The sequence below is a fragment of the Pleurodeles waltl genome, chromosome 11 (genome assembly GCF_031143425.1).
Source record: "Pleurodeles waltl isolate 20211129_DDA chromosome 11, aPleWal1.hap1.20221129, whole genome shotgun sequence".
NCBI classification, from domain to species: Eukaryota; Metazoa; Chordata; class Amphibia; order Caudata; family Salamandridae; genus Pleurodeles; species Pleurodeles waltl.
The window spans coordinates 67,878,252-67,890,393 of NC_090450.1; the positions used below are offsets into that span (position 1 = coordinate 67,878,252).

At 47.4% G+C, this 12,142-nt stretch overlaps 1 protein-coding gene across 1 annotated transcript in view; it reads right to left on the reverse strand.

The window, feature by feature from the left end:
- Positions 1-6,159, reverse strand: part of KCNMB3 (potassium calcium-activated channel subfamily M regulatory beta subunit 3) — a 73,741-nt gene extending 67,582 nt beyond the window's left edge. The window contains exon 1 of the mRNA XM_069215407.1: positions 5,775-6,159. Within this exon, the coding sequence (XP_069071508.1) occupies positions 5,775-5,860 (86 nt within the window). The 5' untranslated portion in view covers positions 5,861-6,159. The remainder of the gene's footprint in view (positions 1-5,774) is intronic.
- Positions 6,160-12,142: the final 5,983 nt, after the last annotated feature.

Below are 12,142 nucleotides of genomic sequence, written 5' to 3' on the forward strand. Positions count from 1 at the left end.
TATGAGAGAGCCGGAACTAAGGTTGTTCTCCTCCTACTGTGACAACCACTACCAAACCGCAAAAAATATTGAGGGGCGTATTTAAGAGCCCCTATCGCCACATAAGCGCCACACTAGCATTTTTTTTTTTAACGCTAAGATGGCGCTAAAGTAGCTTTTCCCCTGCGCCATATTTACAAAGTGGTGCAATGTATGCATTTCGCCACATTGTAAACCCTTGTGCCACATTATGCCTACACCAGGCATAATGTATGCAAGGGGGTGTTCTCGCGCTAAGGGCCCGCAAAAATGGCACAGTGAAATTTAGCATTTTTCACTGTGCCATTTTTTGCATCATTTTTAATGCCTGCTAAGAGCAGGTGTTAACATGACGCTCCCATACAAACTTATGGGCCTCCTTGCACTTTGCTACACTAGCGTCAGAATTTTTGATGCTACTGTAGCAAAGCCCCACCATTTCATCAAAAATGTTGACGCTATTGTGCCAAGGACCACCATGGTGCGCTGTATTATAAATACGTGCAACCATGGTGTTGTTAGGTGGCGGTGGGGGATTGCAGAAAAAGTGGCGCATCAGCTCTGATGCGCCACTGAATGTTGTTGTGTAGCCATTTTAGTTATAGCTTCATACGTGTTATTTTTGCGAACTAGGCCTGCCGCTGTGCACTTTAACCTAGATATGTTTTATTCAGCTTTGTTCATTATTTTAACAATAGCCACATTTGCGGTCTTGTTTTATTTTCTCTATCTAGCTGTTCTTTGCCTATGCCAGCACTGCGTTCTTAAAGAAGACATTTCTTTCACCCTGTGCTTTTCTCATAGCTGCAGTAAAATAGGTTGGCGGCAAACGTGGTAACGCTTTGTCTCCAGTGTTCATAGAAACATGCACATTCTTACGTAGGGATCCTTTCTTGGAACATGACCTGTTTTATTATAAAAACACTACTTTGACCCATATACGTTAGAGGGAGAATTCAGCCAAATGACCACGACTGTATGCTGAGTGCTGAGTGCTTTGCTGCAGCTGCTTATGTAGATTACAGGCCTCTTGCTCAGGTATGAGGGATGATGTCTTCCCAGGGGAACCGGAAGGACAGAATTAGGGATTAACATGCTGTGCTCTAATATAGCCTAGGTAGGAGCTATTTTAATGATTCTAATGACACGATGGTAGCGTTATTTTTATGCTTCACTCTCCTTGGCACAATTTTAATCCTGTTATGTTTCATAGTCCTAGTTATTGCAGTACACACTTTATTATCTAAGATGCAGTTATTTCAATAAAACCTTATTGAACTCTATTCTGCCTCTGATTGCCTTGTATATGTGAGACTAATGTAACCGAGAGAAATGGATGAGATCTGAGTGACCACGATTTCCCTGAGGAGTCAATTGTGTCATGCGCTCGGCTGCCCAATCATCCCTACTCTTGAGAGCAGATGAGGCACTGCTAGTTAGCCGGAGCAAAACCTGGATTAGGCTGACAGATGTCACCTGTAGTGGGTTCAGACACAGTCTCCCACAGTGCAAGTGATTCTGCCGCCCAAATCCAGTAGTCTCATTAGGATAATGAGAGCCTACGTGACAATGTCATCTCCAACCCAGCACTTCAGCTGTGTGTGCAACAATAATCTATTCTCTCTCACTCTACACATGTAAACTGTACGTGCGCACATACACAGCTCAAACATCTATTGCTTCTGTGCGAAGAAAACATATGTACCTAAGAATTTCTTCCCCTGAAGAACATTTACGGGATCATTATGACCCCGGCAGTCTCTTGACTGCCAACAGGCTGGCCGTGAAGCCCGCCATTGTGAGTGTGGTGGGTTGGCCTCTGCCATCCCGCCACATCTCCACTCATACAACCATGGCAGTCGGAGCCACCTGGCTGGAGGCGTGCATCTCCGACCCGGAGTCCACAGAAGACTGCCTGTGGTTTTAGGAGCCGCATTTCCACCAGGGTTTCCACAGTGGTAGGACCACCAGGAAAACTCGGGTACCTGTGACAGGGAACTTCTTCCCTGTCACCGGTAGATGACTTCCCCACCCCCCAGCAAGAACTAAACGGCCCCACCCCCCCTCCAGACACAGCGCTCCCCTCCAAACATACATGCACACAGAGACCCACACGCACCAGGCATACTCTCATTCACCTACACTTACATACACGCATTCACTCACACGCATCCATAATCGCATATTCACACCCATCCAAACATGCATACTCACACCCATCCAAACATGCATTCACCACATTCACCACAACACTCATACTCCCATGCACACGTGCATACACACACGCACTCACTTCTACGTTCAGACATGCATACACACATTCATGCACACACGCAGACAACACACATGGAAGATTTAGAACAGGTTTCCCAATCATCCACCCATGCTAACTGGGATCCCCAAACTGCGTTCTGCACCAGTGAAAGACACCCTCGCTTAAGTGGCAAGGTCAGACAGGGAGCTAGTGAGTATGACTGCATCACACCTATCTTGATATATTAAACTAGCTCATTATCAAAGCAAGAGACAGCCTGAAAATAGTCTGCATTACACACACATCTCTTCACTCAAAAGACTAGCTCCCCCCCAAAAAAACGTATTGATTACATGAAGGCGGCGAAACAACCACTGGTCTCTCTAGATCAGATCTAAAAAGGAATGCAGGGTGGGGGACAAGAGCTCAGGCAGATGCACCTCAAAGTCTCATGGAGACACAAGCCTTTACTGAGAGCTGCTAAGCTAGGCTTCCTCCTTGGGCACAACTTTAGGCAGCCAGCTGGGAAAGAAGCAGGTTTCAGATCTGCCTTGAGGTGCCTCTTTTCAATTCTTCTGTGCAATTGGTACTTGTAATCTTTGTTGCCAACAAGAAGTGCTGACACTCAAGATGGGCAAAATCAGAAGTTCAGGTACTAATAGCCATTCAGTACCAGCCCATTTAGAGCAGTTGACAAACATCTGGGATTAAAAGTGGTCATTCAGGGAGCAGTGCTTAATTTGCAAAATATTAAGTGCTGGGCCCCAAAACTTTCCTCCCTCGCTCCGTGCTGCCAAATACCAAGGCTGTCCAGCCTGGATGCCACCTCGGGCCGCAGTCATGCACCATCATGCACTCCTTGCCCCTTCATCATGCAGCTGCGACCCCTGGCTTGACCTTTGCTACCCCTGGCACTGCTTGTGCGACCTCTGGCTTCAGAGGTGGCAAATTCAGTGCAGGAACACAGTGACAGCTCGTCCGTTGGGGCTCCACTCTCTTTGTTTTTGTCAGTTTTTTTATGACACTAATAGTGAATAATAAAATATTATTTGCTGTTAGTATAATAAAAATGTGGATTTGCTTCCCATGGCAGCTGAGGTAAGGAAAAATGCTTTTAAATGTATGTTGCGTGAGTGTTTGCGGATGAGACTGTGTTTATGAGCGAGGAGTGTGTAAGTGTGAACTTCTGTGTATGCGTAAGTACTTGTGTGTGAGTGAAAGTGGAGGTCAAATGGCGCGTGATGTCTCTTCCGCTACACCTGCCATGTTGGTGAATTGACGCCCATGCCCCTCATGGCACTCTTGCAGATTGTTTTTCATCCATTGTCCCATCTTTCATTTCCTCCTTGTCCCCCTTCTCTTCCTTGTTCTTGCTCCTAGTCTGATGACGAAAAATTAGTCCCGGTTGGCCCCATCTGGAACCACCGGCACAAATGAATCACTACTGGAGAGAAACAGCATCACCTCTGAGCGCACACACCTTTTACACAGTAAACACCCTCTCGCTGTCAGCACCGGGACACCGCTTTATTGTGACATTCCTGTATGCAGACTTTCATAGAGCGCTCTGAAGACTCATCCACCGACATGCGAGCGCTCTATAACACACCCGACAAAAGAAACTTTGTAAACCAGTTCATGAGTTTGTGAGATACTTCTAATGGCAAATACAAAAAGAAGTTTTACCCTAGAAACGTGCTGAGAAGTAATTTGCATGGAGAATGCAAGGCTGTCTAGACTTCGTTCCACCTCAAACGCCCTTTCTCCCACCACTACGCATTTCCTGTCTTTTTATCTCACACTTGCTGTTTCTTTATGTTCCTATATTTCTTTCTTCGTTTGTCACTATTTTCCAACTTCTCTCTCCCTTTTCTGCCTTTCTCTCTTTTGCTCTTGGATAAAACCTAATTGGGAAATGTAGCTCCAGTGCTTAATTTGAGCCGGTGGGGGGTTTGAGAACTGGCACTTATTTCTCTACATCACACATTTCCCAAGGACAACAGAGGGAAAAACATATAAAAACGAAAAGAAGGAGGAAAAGAATAACAACAATTCTGTCACCAAGGGAGAAAGCAGGCACCTGTAACAGTGAGAGAACAGGGCGGAGAGTGCCTGGCAGTGAATTAAAGAGTCCAGAGGTGGATTGGGGACTGTGCACCCTTGCTATTCGTGCTCCGACATGTTATAGCGCCAGCCGCTGGAGTCTGAGCAGCGCTTGGGCACCAGCACTTCTTCTTTTACAAATAAAGCACTGCGTATGTCCCAGTCCCCATAAATGAGTACCAGCGCCCACCACCGGCAACCACTGGCACAAATTAAGGCTTTCAATGGCCACAGCAGACACGTCACATGGGACGCCAGGCCAAGGGGCTAAACTCCTCTGAAAAATCAGTGGCAAGGCAGTGTTTCATGGGCACAGTGAGCCTTTGCTTGGAAGGGGTCAACAGTGTGTCAGAGTTGGAGATCTGAAGGGGAACTGAGGCTGTTTTTAGTCAGCGAAATGAGTAATAAAGCTGAGGGTTCACAGGCGCTTGCACAAAGAAGAAGCTGTCAGTGCAGAAGATACCGTGGCACCACTGCGAATGGGCCCTCTGCACCCTAGTAATGGCTGTGTTTACTACAGTCACAAGCGGTGCAATGGCCCATTTTCCATATCTGCACTAGGGCCTCTGGCATACTCACTGTGCCACGGTGCCCAGGGGATGGTGGATTAAGGTTAAATGGAGCCATGGCTATGCCCACACTGCCTTCTCCGGGCAACACATGAACTGCGATGAAGATTTGTGGCTACAAATTGTCCACCACGTTGTTGTCAGGTTGCACATGTCCATGACTTCAGTGTTTTGAAATTGATGAGGCTCTAAAGAGTTTTTGTTTATGACTGTCTGAATAAACAGAGACAATGAACAAATAGATGTAGGCACAAAATCTAACAATACTTCAATGTTGGCCAGCATAGAAGCAAGTGCATATTTAATGTGCTTTTCAAAGTACGAGACAGTGCTCAATTTTTTGCAAACGATGGGGTCGTGACATTTATTTTTGGGGAGCAGGCTTACTATAATTATTAGGATATAATGCACTTGTAATAAGGCGGACGGGATATCCGTCACACATGTGAAGGAGTACCTACTTGTAAGCTAAACTCTTCATCCGGCCCCTTGTCCCAGAGCATGAGCACGAGGTCAGGGAGAAGGACGGAGTAACCGGAAGGGAGGAACACCCAGAGATGCAGGGATGAGAAACGACATGCAGGGGGGAAAATAGAGAAAGGAACTCTAGGGTGATGGAAGAACTGGGCATGAGGTGGAAACCAAACTACGCGTGGTTTGTGGTCAGCAACGCATGGTGGGCGGCGGGCTCCTTGGGAAAGCTTTGGGTCCCTGCACTGCTCGATTTAAAAAAACATAAAATAAACAAGCACTGGTACCTGTTGCACGTGAACTCACAAGCAGCCCGCGCCGGACCGTGCAGCAGGTGAAAGTTTGCAGACCCTGCTTACCTCATCTGTCGCCTCCGACTACCATGGAGGGTGATCTGAATGGGCACGCTGAACGACTGCCTGTGGCCTACGGGCTGCAGTAGCATGTCTCCCCCGGCCTGAACCCTCCGACTGCGGGGCGCGGGAGGGACCAGGCGCCGGCGTCCCCAGGGGCAGCACCGCTCGCATCCATCAGATCATCACCCTGGCAGGGGCAGCGGAGAGGGGCCTCTTCGCGCATCCAGGCCCCGGTGGCACCGCACCTTGCCGGCTCCGCAAAAAAAGGCGCGTAAACAAGGGGACTCCTCGGTGCTCCGAGGCCTCCAGCCACCAAAAAGGAGATAATCTCCCGGCTAGGTTTTAGGCCTCCAATTACTGCCCTCCTAATTAGAGCTCCGTTTTTTTTGTCACCTGTGCTGCTGCTTCGGCAACTAACACGTTTCTATAGAAACGTACTCTCTTGTGGAAAGTTATGGTTTCTCAAGGGCTGTTTTGTAATCTGTGGAGAATATGCTTCGCTCAAATTTTCTTCCTTCCTACATTTAATACTGGGTTTGCTGCTGTTCCTGGTGGGAAGGGAGCCCGTTGTTTGCCCCGGACGCCCTAAACACTTCCACCTTCCGTCAAAAGTTTGTAAATGTGCTGGCAACGCAGAATATCGTGTGCAGTTATTATAACTTGTTTTCTTCCATCAAAACATCTTTCTGTTTGCATCCTCATAGCCATGGGTGTCTCATCTGACGCACTCTAAGGCGTGCTTTTGTAGAGGTGGATGAGCCAGAGAAATAACTTGAGTAGCCGAGTCTGGAATCTGTCTTGGCTCTAAGAGTCAAAGCACGAGCAGAGCCAAGCCGGCAAAAAATCATCCTGTTAATCTGTCACGATCTCTCCCTCTCTTATCTGCCTTCTCTCAGGTCCTATTTCCCTCTCTTGCTGTCTCGCTCTCCCTCCCATTTCTTTCTCTTTAACTCATTCCTCCCTCTCTCTTTTTTCTCTACTTGCTCCCTCTTTTTCCCTTCTCTGTCTCCCCCAGCCCACTTCTGTTCTTGCTCCCTGTTTCTCCCATCTCTCTTTTTCTCTCCCTTTCTTACTCTCACTTTGTTTCATGTCTGCCTCTCTTTCTCTCCCACTCCCCCCCCACCCCCCCCCCCCCCCCCCCCCGCTATCAGCCCACTGTGCCCAATCACTGGATGCACAACTTCACTGGCTTGAGCCAGGGAAATAGCTGAGCAGGTTGAGCGCCTGCTGGTGTGTGTGCTGGTCTGTATATCTGCAGCCTCCGCTGTACATGCATCTGGCGCTAGTAAAAACCAATTCCAAAGGATCTCTCTTGATCGATACACCATCGATGCCAAACTATAAAAGGTAGTGCTGGGAGGAGGGAAATCAGACCAGGTCGCTTGCAAGTTTCACAGAGCGCTCTCGAGGCACTAGAGTCAGAGTAATACCACAGGTAACGAGTTTCTTTCCTAAGCCAATTGTGATATAGACCCCATTCTAGTTAGGAAAAAAGTTGTTTGCCAAAATCGTAATATTCTGTTTTGAGTCAGTGGCGTAACTGAAATTGATGGGTCCCCCATGTAGAACGTGATGATGGGCCACTGAGTCTCCTGTACCTCACAGGTATTCATTAACCTCGACCTGGAAGGGGGCCCTTAAAGAAATACGCCCCCCCCCCCCCCCCGAGGAGCTGGGGGCCCCTAAGCTGCAGGGGATGCATTGACCCGCGTTACGCCCCTGTCTCGACTGCCTAGCTCATGTAAGGGTCTGAGATGCTATTCCAAGTCATGTTTGGTGTTTGCATAGCTCCTTTGCTGTACTTATTCTGCCTCGCAGCACTTGGCAGACACATAAAAGCGGATTGGGGAGAAGACAGGACAAGAGAAATGAAAGGATGGAGGGTACAGAGATATGGGAAGAAGGGGAATGGTGTTATTTATGGATGTTGCTTCCATAGTGCCTAAGGCCACTTCAAAGTGCTATATGGGATCAGACGGGGAGGAGGGGATATCAGAGTAAACGCATGGGCACTGAGAGCAAGAGGGGGACTAGAGCATAGAACCAGCTGTGAAAACGAAGGTCTGGAGTGCTTTAGCAAGGATACCTTAAACAAAGACCTTTGAAAGGGTGCTTCTTGCGAGGCGGTAATAGCACTGCGCTGGGCTCGGGGGGCACTCCCGCCCCTGAAGGATTGGCATACGGGCATGGCCTACTGTAACACACAAACAGATGTTTATCGAGAATCACTACCTATCTGCAGCTGCCCGAAAGACATCTGGGGACCTTATCAGGCCTACATGGCTCGGTCCAGTGGGGGGGCGATGACTGAAAGTGGGGTGGGGGGTTGGGGAGGTTATGGTGTGTCAACAGCACACAATCTTCTGAACAGTTTAGAGATGCACAGATTATGTATGTCTGTGCTCGGGGACTGATATGACTGCAAAGTGTGCTGGAGTGTTTCCTCACCTGGGGAGGTGTGATCTCCTGAAATTGATAAATCCAGACTTGAATGGACCCCATGTCATGTTTTGTTTCCTGGCTGCATATTGGTGATCCCGCCTCTCGATCTCTGATATTTTTGTATTTGTATGTTATGAATAAGGTTGGTCTGTGAACTGCCACCCACATGAGTGTCATTATTCTGTGTCTGGTTGCTTTAAAAAACAATATAAAGTAAAAAAAAAAACAAAAAAACTAAGGGCCTGATTTAGGGATTGGTGGAGGGGGTTACTCTGTCACAAACATGCCGGATATCCCGTCCGCCCTATTACAATCACATTAAAGCCTATGGGGATCGTAATATGGTGGCAGGGTATCCGTTAGGTTTTTGACAGAGTGTTCCCTCCACCAGCACCTAAATCAGGCAGTAAGACATTTGAAAGGGCAATATTTTCATGAAAAAATGAGAATGATGGAAAGGGAGGATTTGGGAAGAATTCTCAGCATCACAAATCCCATTCGATATTTTGTCACAGATCAATCCACGCGTCAGATGGTAACACAGCCCAGTTTCCTTTCCCACTCCCCATCTCCTTCCCACACCCTCCCACACCAGCAGGAGTTAATCCAGTGCATAAAGACGCTGTCCAGGTCCCTCCTTCCTCTGCACAGGTGAAACACACTAGATGCGGGAAGACAAGCGTTTCTTTCACCCACACACATCCCAGATGGCACCTCCAGCAGTGTGGCTGGCTTTCATTCCCTTTACACCTGTAGGGACCATGCTCTGGAAGCTCATAGGCACTGCCCCATAGATGGCCCCAGTCCTTGGGATGTGCAGGGTGGCGAGTTGTGTGCTCTAGCTCTCAAGCTAAGCCTGACTGCTCTTTGCATCAGGCTTGGACATCAGACATCAGACATCACTCAGCTTTGATTGGCAGGCGCCCTACCCACACTTGTCCTGATCATGTTTCTTGACATCACCTTGCCTTGCCAGACATTCTCAGCCCTGTCCTGGGCTACGTGGTTAGGAGAAAGGGGTTAGAGTCCCAGAAGGTACCCGTCCTATGCTAATGGGTAAAATCCAAGGGTTCAGATGTTTTTTTTTAGAATGGGGGAACCCTAACCCATTCAAACTTAGTTCGCTGAGCAGTGCAGGCCAGAGTTGAATTTTTATATAATATAACGTTTGGTGATCCTGAATATAAAATAGTCCAAAATGCTAAACAGATGCAAAGAGATTTGTAGGATTTATTGTAATATAGTAAATGCCCACAGTGATCACAAATAGACAGCCAACACGTGTTGCGTCCCCTCTTGGCACGAAAGCCTGGGGCTTTGTAAAGGCTGACTATCTGAAAAACAGTACAGCATAATAGAGATAAACAAAAGTTATCATAAGAGCAAAAACCCATGTGGACATCTGCCATGTATTCGTGACATCATTGAGATACATCATAAAACATAAACATGAAACACAAGTGACGTGATGCAACATAGAAAACAGAATTAAAGACAAATTACAAAAACATTCGAAATTGTAAATTGTGTAAGTAGAAGAAGAGTCCAACCCAAAGGCGGAATGTTGTTATTCCAGAGGAGTAAAGATACGCTGTCACCACTGGCCCATGTACAGCATCACACGCTTGTCACCCACCAGTGCACAACAAGCTGGTAACAGTTTCTGAGAGCCACGATCCCATGCTAGCAGCAGTGCAGGAATTTTCCCTCAAATGCAGAGCAGATTGCATGGGCAGCATAGAGCAGCCTCAATCTGTCAGCTGCACTGAAAATACCCCAGAGCCTGCACGCTGAAAGGCAGTGTTTGTTGGACCCTAATTGCTTGGTGCGTGTTATTGCAGACATCCAGCTCTCTTGCTTGTCAAGGAAAAGATGAATAGTGGTGAAATCTGTCCTTTTTTCCTCCCTCTCCACTTCGCCACTCTCACATCATTTTGTAAGTCCCTGGCTTGAAGCAGATGGGCAGAGCAACGCCAACGGCTTTTTGAATTTTGATTATGTCATGATCTTGAATTGTCAACGCTTGTGTACAGGGAAGCAGTGGAGGTTGCTTAAATGAGGGAAGGTGTAGGAGCATCTAGAGAGGTTCAGGATAAGTCTGGCTTCTGAGTTCTGAATGACTTGGAGTTGTTTCGTAAGATGTGACGAGATTCCTGTGTATAATGCGTTGCCACATTCTAGTTCGCCAGTGATGAGGGCCTGTGTGACGGTTTGTCTGGTGGTGACTGGCAGTCACTTGAAGATCTTTAGAAGCATTCAAAGGGTGAGGAAGTAGGTGAAGGAGACTGTGTTGATCTGTGTCTCCAAGTCAGGTTTGTTGTCAATGATGATTCCAAGGTTCCTGGCATGGTTCGTGAGAGTGGTGGGAGTTCCTAGGTTGGCAGGCCACCAGGAGTCACCTCAGGGTGAGGCGGAGTTTCCGAGCAGCAGGACATCTGCTTTGTTGGTAGAGTTTGAGGCAGCTGTTCTTCATCCACTCAGTGATGGTGCTCATCAAGAGATGGAAGTTGGTCTTTGAAGTGGAAGGGTCTTTGGAAAGCGGGAGGATGAGTTGTGTGTCATCTGCATAGAAGATTATCTGTGGTCCATGGTTCCTGACGATGTTAGCCAAGGGGGTCATCTAGGCGCTGAAGATGGTGGGGATGAGTGTAGAACCCTGGGTTACGCCACATATAATGTCCTTCTGCTTTGAGGTGATGGGGAGAAGAAGGAATCTCTGGATTCTGCAAGAAAGGAAGGAAGTGATCCACTTCAGGGCGTTTCCTAGGACTGCCTATCTGGTGGAGTCCCATGATCAAGGTGTGATGGGAGACTGTGTCGAAGGCTGCTGAGAGGTTGATGAGTATGAGGGCAGCCGATTCTCCCTAGTCTAGAAGGGTTCTGATGTCATCCGTGGCCGCAATCAGTGCAGATTTGATGATATGGTTGGAATGGAATACAGATTAGGATATGTCCAAGGGTTTGTGGTCTTCTAGGTAAAGGGTGAGCTGTTGGTTTAAGGTTTTCTCAATGACCATTGTTCGGAAGGGAAGCAGTGAGATTGGACAGTAGTTTTTGAGAATTTGTTAGGATCAGTAGAAGGTTTTTTGAGGAGGGTCTTGACTCTGCATGTTTACGTTCTTCGCAGTATGTGGATGTAGTGATGGAGACAATGAGGATATCTGTGAGTTTGATACCGATGGTGTTGTTGCCTAGGTTGAACATGTGGTGCGGGAAAGGCTCCATGGGGAATCCTGAGTGGATAGATCTCAGGACATTGATGGTGGGTTGAATGGTGAGTTGGTTCCAATTGTGGAGAAGGGCCTCTGTAGGGGGAGCAATAGGATTGAGAAGGCTGATAGTGTTCGCAGCTGTTGGCTGGGGTGCAAAGTTTTTGTATATGGTGGATATTTTGTAATGGAAGTATTCTGCGAACAATGGGGAGGCGCTGTTTTCTGTGGCTGATGGGTTGGGGAATTCCTTGACAATCTGGAAGAGTTCCTTACTTCAGTTGGAGCTGGCTTGGATTCGAGTGAGTAAGTCTTGCTTGCTGGCTTCTTTCAAGTGGTTCTGGTACTGTTTGAGGGAGTTTTTCAAGGCAGTTCTGTCTCTGGGAGATTTGGTGGTGTGCCATCATCTCTCAAGTTGCTTGCACGCGGGCTTCGTGGCTCTGAGCTCTGGAGTGTACCATTTTGCTTGGGGTCTATTGAGTTTGACAGTTTTGCAAGGTGCTACTCTGTCTGCGCAGTTTGCAGGTACGCAAGTAACAGACACTGAATGGAATAAAATCCTGGCAAAAAAATAATTAAAATAAAATAAAAAAGGCAGTAAGTAATACAAGATTCTTCTTTATTCAGGTCAAAATACTACATAGGGCTTACTTTGCCCTTTGAACACTAGGCAAAATATATTCCTTTAAGTCCCAAGACTGTCAAATCACCTCTACAGAG